The sequence below is a fragment of the Borostomias antarcticus genome, assembly GCF_949987555.1.
Source record: "Borostomias antarcticus genome assembly, contig: scaffold_86, whole genome shotgun sequence".
NCBI classification, from domain to species: domain Eukaryota; kingdom Metazoa; phylum Chordata; class Actinopteri; order Stomiiformes; family Stomiidae; genus Borostomias; species Borostomias antarcticus.
In genome coordinates this window covers 284,011-291,938 of record NW_028176652.1, presented here as the reverse complement: position 1 = coordinate 291,938, position 7,928 = coordinate 284,011, and the positions used below count along the sequence as shown (strand labels likewise).

At 43.9% G+C, this 7,928-nt stretch overlaps 1 protein-coding gene across 1 annotated transcript; it reads left to right on the top strand.

The window, feature by feature from the left end:
• Positions 1–3,924: 3,924 nt before the first annotated feature.
• Positions 3,925–5,857, top strand: LOC311328225 (uncharacterized protein; the record flags this gene model as incomplete). The annotated part of the gene is made up of 4 exons (XM_084462224.1): positions 3,925–4,050; positions 4,169–4,323; positions 5,285–5,438; positions 5,549–5,857. 4 exons carry the CDS (start codon positions 3,925–3,927, stop codon positions 5,855–5,857), a joined length of 744 nt encoding a protein of 247 aa, XP_084318350.1.
• Positions 5,858–7,928: the final 2,071 nt, after the last annotated feature.

Below are 7,928 nucleotides of genomic sequence, written 5' to 3'. Positions count from 1 at the left end.
AATAAAAGTGAAAAGGATTAGTGTTCTCTCTGCCATTACAATACAGAGGCAGGAACAATGTGCTCATTCTGTTGCAACACATTTATTTTCAGGGCTCAACTGTTCGTAATTGGAAAATACAATGTAGCCTAGGCTATGTCAGAAGCGCTCTCTTGTCGTCTACTTCACGCGTCACGGCACCTACTGACGGCATTTAGCATAGTGACTGCACCTTTCAACACCATGGACAGCGCCTCAGCCAACATGGACATGTTTTGTCGGACAAATCGGTGTTGAATTCAGATGTGTGGTGCATTGTTTATGTTTTTTATTGGGTTATGTAATCAGCCTGCCAGTGATTTCTCTTACTGATATCCTAGTAAATGTAATGTTTGAATATGCCGGGTGCGAAAGCTTGACAGGTGTAGCAACAGCCTAACCAAGGCCTACGAATTGCCATTTTGTTTCATTTCTTTATTCAATTGCTGATTCGAAAATTCAGATCACAGGTCTGGAGACAGGTTCTTAATAATATTAATAATAATAATAAAATAAAAATAAAAACACTACAGACAATTTAGTAGAAAATGTTTAAAACCGGGGGATATGACGTGACGTCATCTCAGGTGTCAAATCCTGACCCCGACACAACTGGAAAGCAGCGTGCTTGTTTCCCCAGCGTGGGTAAATTAACGAATTGTAACTTTTGTTCTGTTAATCTAATGTGACACTTTACAAAACATTACACATTATTTTATTCTCGTAATTCACCGTATCTTGCTTTGTTTCACATGCCGACGAAATGTGCGTCTTCAAACATTAGCTAGCTAACTTTAGCTAGAGAGCGCTTACTGGTTAACAGCGGCAATTGCTGCTAACCTTATTTTTTTGCAAACTTTGTACGAATCGTTAACATAACGTTGTAACGTTCGTTGGCATGAATAGGCTATGCATGCATGTTTGCAACTATTACGACCAGGGTTCGAAATTAACCCCTGCCAATTAAGCGCAAAATGCGGGCAACTTTCCATTTTTCATTTGGTGTATGATGTTTTCGAAGCCCCCCGGTAGCTAACCGTATCGTGTCAGACAGCCAAACAAGCTTGACATTTATTTGAGATTGCTGACCAGCATAACCAGTTTTAAGTTAGACTAGCATTATTTGGCTGGTGAGCTAAAAAGTGATATCGACCCCTGAACACGACTAACGTTGGTGGGTTTCTGTCACGTTATAGCTGGTGAGCTAAACAATTATCGACCCCTGAAAACGACTAATGACGTTGGTGGGTTTCTGTCATGTTATGGTGTCTGAACTTGGCCACGACAGCCAAAAATAATTGTCTATAATATTTCAGCTTCGAGCCTCTAGTCAACGAGCCGTAGGCCTACGGCTTGGATCCTCACCTGCAAAATATGAAAATCGCTCCAGCCCTTATGTCTCGTTTTAATGTATAGCTATTATTCATCTAAAATACCGCTAATAGTAGCTAGATTCAAGATCCGTCTGCATAGGCTATACACATACTAGGAATTGACAAAGGTAATGGCATTGGCTGGTCAGTCAAATTAACTATAGCGTTACAACTTACTTGTGAATTCGAGGTTCCGAGGTGAATATTCAGATCTGTCACTGACGTCTTAATTTGATGTCGTCTGTAGAAGTTGATTGGGATTCAAAACATTAGCTTTACTATTGATGACATTTCAACTATACTATGGTATAGATAATATGATAAATGATAGCTAGCTAACCAAGAATGATGACTAGCTATAGCATTACAACTTACCTGTGAATTTGAGGTTCTGAGGTGAATCTTCTGAGTGAGGTCTCAGTCACTGACCTCTTCATTTTATATTGTCTGTAGAAGGTTATTGGTCGAATCACTATTGTTGTTTTTGTGAGATGATTGGATGATTGTGTGTTACTAGGGTCTCTACCCACTAGATTGCTATATTGTTGAAAGATGATTGGACTTCACGTTTCAGTGTGTTGCGATGGTCTCTACTCGCATAGCAACTCAACTCTCAATGACCCTTCTGATTTGGAATTTGATTCTCTTATAGAAGGTGATTGGGTGAATCACTGTTACTAGGGTCTCTTATTCTGATTATCACCTGGTTACTATTGAAGAGAGGGGCTTTAATTACCAACACCTAGAGGAGACCATTCCACAACTAGGCTACAACTGTGTATTTGGTAGCCTGGATTATGTGCACAAGTTGGTTGTGAGGGGCCCTCAGATGGCCTGCCTGCCTCGGATAAGGGCCAAGCAGTTAGAGAAACTGCTCAGTTTTAGCCATTATTGGGATCTGCTCAATGTGGAGGAGGTGCTGTTTTCTGTACCCATGAAGTAGGCTGTGTTCTGTCAACCTGTCATTGTCATCTTCTTGTGTGTACAGTATGCAGTGTGATTTCCAACTAGGCACTTATGTAACTGTCTGACTCCTATGTCTGACTGCATTGTTAGTACTCATGTCCTTTATGCTTCTATTTGTGTGAACATAAATAAATTATTAAAATGTGCGTGTGTAGTTCTAGAGAGAACAGCAGAGTTGTGTGAGGAGACTATCAAGTGATAGTCAGATAGGAGGTGTGTGTGTGTTTATGTTTTAGTGTGTGTGTGAGAGCGGGGGGGAGTGTACGTGTCACAGTGTTGAATTGGTGAAGTCACTCCTCAAGCATTGATACCGTCTATATTGAATCCATATAGTATCACTAGCTTTTTGATGGCATATCTGGTCTAAAACGGTGTTAATGGTGGTGGTCATGTGCGGTTGTCCGCATGTAAGCTCCCAGTCTGGGACCGATTGCAAAGAAGCTCTGCTGATGAGTGATGTAGTGACACTCGTTACACCTCAACACTGCCAGGCAGGTAGGAGCACTGTGTGTGTGTGTGAGAGAGAGAGAGAGAGGAAGAGAAAAGGAAAGGAGGAGAGGGGCGATTGTGTCTTCAGTTAGTGTAAATCATTTTAGATTACTAAATCTGTCACTGTTTCTCCTTACAGAGACCCTTATTGTCACTTTTTTTTGTCTCAGTTTGAAATATTGTTGGTGGAATTTGTGAACCAGGAGCCATTGTTAATTTTGAAATGACTTTTCTCTCCCGTTTTTTAGAACGTGTGTCGTCCATGTGTGTCGTCTGTAAAACTGAAGTAGGTGAGACTGAACCCACCAGTCTTCCCAGGCCTTGCCTGCAGAGGAAAAAAAGGTTTTGTGGTGAAAGAGGAGGAGGAAGAGAAAAAAGGTTTTGAAAGAAGAGGTGGCAGAGGCCATCTGAGTTTGAATGACCTGTACTGGTGTATTCATGTGTGTATTCTTGTTTGCTAGTGTTTTTATGTGATGTAGAGGGTGTGCATGTTCTAACTGTGTGTGCATGTTCTAACTGTGTGTGTGTGTGTGTGTGTGTGTGTGTGTGTGTGTGTGTGTGTGTGGGGCTGTTGGACTGTTTGGATGACGAAGTGTAGACAGTGATGCAGCGAACTCAGGGAGAAGGAGATGAAGCTGACATCATCCGCCTTGAGGCGCTCAGCTCCGCCCACCAGCTGGACCAGCTCAGAGAGTCTGAGCCGCATGCAGGTAACACCACACACACTCAACTTCACAGGTAACATGATGCCACACACGCATACTGTACACACACATCTTCTGAGCTATGGTGTTGACTAACAGCTGTGTGCTGTGTTCCCCCAGGGAGAGAGAGAAGCTGAAGACGGAGAACGACCGTCTGAAGCTGGAGTCAGGGCTGCAGCCGAGCCCAGACCTCCATCTCCTCCTCCCTCCTCACCACACCCCCCCCCCTGGCCCTGGACTTACAGCCCCAACCTCACCAAGTCCACCAGCCTGGGTAAGACAAGGTGTGTGTGTGTGTGTGTTTGTGTGTGTGTGTGTGTGTGTGTGTGTGTGTGTGTGGTGTGTGGTGTGTGTGTGTGTGTTGGACTGTTTGGATGACGAAGTGTAGACAGTGTTGCAGCGAACTCAGGGAGAAGGAGATGAAGCTGACATCATCCGCCTTGAGGCGCTCAGCTCCGCCCACCAGCTGGACCAGCTCAGAGAGTCTGAGCCGCATGCAGGTAACACCACACACACTCTCAACTACACAGGTAACATGATGCCACACACGCATACTGTACACACACGCATCTTCTGAGCTATGGTGTTGACTAACAGCTGTGTGCTGTGTTCCCCCAGGGAGAGAGAGAAGCTGAAGACGGAGAACGACCGTCTGAAGCTGGAGTCAGGGCTGCAGCCGAGCCCAGACCTCCATCTCCTCCTCCCCTCCTCACCACACACCCCCCCCTGGCCCTGGACTTACAGCCCCAACCTCACCAAGTCCACCAGCCCGGGTAAGACAAGACGTGTGTGTGTGTGTGTGTGTGTGTGTGTGTGTGTGTGTGTGTGTGTGTGTGTGTGCGCGCACAATTAATCGAAATCCCGATTATGACCTCCGCGATTAACTTATTGCAAAAGGCCGCAATTAATGTGATTAATAATTTTGCTTTGAATTGAGTGTGCTAGGACTACACGGACGAATCACAGGCGCTTATGCTGTCTAACCAATCACGTGCTCCCGCTGAGTGCGCTGTGCGCAGAAATTTCAGTACCTGCAGCCGTGAGTAGTGAAAAAATTAGCGAAAACAAGGTCAGTGAGTTAGTAGCAAGAAAGGAATCAACGTCCGTGATTTGGGAGCATTTTGGTTATTATATATTCGTATTATATATTAAATATTAATCACAATTATTAATCGCAATTAGCATTTTAAGCAAATCGCAATTATCTTTTGTCATAATCGTGCAGCCCTAGTGTGTGTGTGTGTGTGCGCGCATGCACAAGGACAGCTAATGAGGAGAGGTGAGACAGACCTTGAGGTCTAACATCTGTCACTCAGCCTCCTTCTGTAACTCGAGAATGTCCTGCAGCTCAGAGTTTAGAGGAGAGAGGACTACTGCCTGAACTAACCGCCTGCTCTGTGAAGCCTCTACCTGTCAGGAGTGCTGCTTCGTTGTTGATGTAGGTGGGATTGTGGATGGAGTAGTGGGCTGTGTTTGATGTGTTGGGGGTGATTACCATTTCCTTGGTTTTTGCCTTGTTAGTAGCAGGTGGTTGTTCAGGTACCATTGTGTGAAGTGGGAGATGGAATCCTGATAGCCTTCAGCCGAGTAATTGAGACAGTGCAGTAGTCAGTATAGTGCGAAAATTGCAGGGGGCTTGGGAGGGAGTCAGAGGGGAGCCTTGTTGATAAGGCTGATGGCCGAGTGAAAAAAGCTGTTCCTGTGTCGAACAGTTTTTGTCTTTGATGACCGCAGCCTCAGAGTGGACCGGTGTGAAGAGGCCATAGCCCGGATGGGAGGGGTCGGCCATGATCTTCCTGGCCCGTTTCAGCACCCTGGAGACGTGCAGGGCCTGGAGGGAGGGCAGTCCTTGACTGTAGTGGCAGGAAACCAGGTGGTGATGGGGAAGGTGAGGATGGACTGTGATGCAGGTGTAGAATTTTACCATCATGGTCCATGGCAGGTTGAATTTCTTCAGCTGCTATAGGAACTAACACCGATGCTTGCTATCTTAATCAGGGTGCTAATGTTCAGTTCCCACTTGTGAGGTCCTGGAAAGTGACAGTGCCCAGGAAGCAGAACCAGAACCAAAAAAGGACAGAAAGGCTGAAGTATGCTTCAAATGAAACATACTATCCACACCATGGACAACAGAAGTCCAAGTGGGCTAGAGACACACACCTGGCTATGACCCAAGGGGGCGGAGCCTCGCCACCATGCCACGGACCCCACTACTCAGCCCCTGAGTGGGCTAGAGACACACGGTCTTCAATGGTGGATGCATGGAGATTGCCCAGAGGTCATTGCACTGCCCCTGACCTGCTCTGAGCTGAGGGGGCGGAGTCTCGCCATCACGGCACTATCCACGCCACGGACCTCACAACACAGACTCTGAGGTGGCTGGAGACACACGGTCTTCACTGGTGAAGGCAGGTGGGTAGCCCGGTGAGGCCTATACTGTCCATGACGGGCTCTGACCCAAGGGGGCGGAGTCTCGCCACCACCACAGTTTGACAGTATTACTCTATTGCTCATCTTTCAAGCTAAAGGCTCAGTTCAAGGCTTAAACTACTCAGGTTGAAAAGTTTAAAAGTATTTAAGTTCTTAGCTTCTTTAGGTTAAGGCTAAGCTTCCAGGTTTTCCAGCCTACAAGCTTTTTTAGCAATATATTCCATCATTTATTCCATGTTTCAGCTTTGACAGTATTACAGTTTATCTTCCAGCTTTTGTAGCAATGTATTTAAGCTTTTAGCTTATTTAGGCAATAAAGTTCAGATTCCAACTCTCCCAGTTTCATATTTCAGCTAAGCTTCCAGGTTCTTCCGCTTCCAATCTTTTTAGCTATACATTCCACCATCATTACAGTGTAAGTTTATCTTCCAGCTTTTGTAGCAATGTTTTTAAGTTCTTAGCTGCTTTATGTAATGCACTTCAGCTTCCAATTTTGCCAGTTTCACAGTTCAGCTAAGCTTCAAGGTTTTTCAGCTTCCAGGCTTTTCAGCTTCCAGGATTTTCAACCATTCAGTTGTGATGCATTTGACATTTCAGATTTCTCACATTCATGCATTTTCAGCAATGCTTTTGCTATTCCGTTCAGCTGCTCAGCATTCACACGCATTTTCTGCAGGAAATGCAATTTTCTAGTTAGTGTGAATGCTGCAAGCATTCACACTATTGTTATCCAGTTCTTTATTTTTTTTACTTCTTCTTCCGTACGTTTTTTGGCTCTCTGTAGCTCCTTCATACTTTGAGCCACTTAAACCATTCAAGTATCAAAATGTTCAGCTTGTTAAGGACATGCGCGGAATCCTTTCAGATTTTTTATACCTTTTATACTTTTTAAAATATTCAACTTTTTCAACAATTTTTTTGAATGGAAGTCTATGGGGGAGTTTTGAAACCTTCTTCAGCCTTCAACTCCTTCATACTTTGAGCTACAGAAACCATTCAACTATCAAAATGTTCAGCTTGTTAAGGTCTTTATGGGATATCTTTCAGATTTTTAATATATTTTATACTTTTCAAAATATTCAGCTTTTCTCAAAAAAAAATTACAATGGAAGTCTATGGCAGACCTTGAAACCCCTCATCAGCTTTGAAACCTATCTCCTCCTTCATTTTTTGTGCTAGAAACCTCCTTCAAAGTTTAAAATGTTCAGGACCTTTAGGTGAGTAAACTAACCATTCAGATTTTTGAAATTCCTTATAGTTTTTATGTAATTTAAGTTTGTTTGGGACCCTTTTTAACATTGAAGTGGATGTGTGGAATGTTCAGTTTCTAGAGTGTAGCAGCTCGTATTTTGAAAACATCTACACGTTTTGTAAACTGCTGTCGCTCCTACAGTTTTAACAGCTCATACACATATTCTACATTAAAACGTTCACACAACTGTGCTGATTCGTACAATCTAAGTCTCTAAGCCGTGTGACTTATAGTTTTGGCTCTATGACGATTTGTTCGGCAACTGCGCTCTCCATTGAAACGTATGGGCCCACCCTCTAACTTTTGAGCTGCTAATTTTGCATTTTTACACTTTTTCTAACTCGTCGCCATGCCTACAGTTTTTAAGCTACACGGACAATTATATATACAAATGTTCAGCCAGTTCTCAGGATTCCTCCGATGTCAATAGCTAAGCTGTAGCCTTTATACTTTTTGAGAGAGAGCTGTCTAAAGCCGGCATGCCTTTCCATTGAAGTGAATGAGAGGATGCTCTGTGTCAGTTGAGATTTGAATTTGGGGACACGCGCAGACTCTCTGTACAGGCACCCTTTTATGACTACTGTGGTAGCATTCATATTCCTTCCATCCTTCCTTTCTTCCATCCATCCTTCCTTCTTTCCTTCCTTCCTTCCTCATATTCAAATAAATATTTAGAATGACACTCTTTTTCAGGCT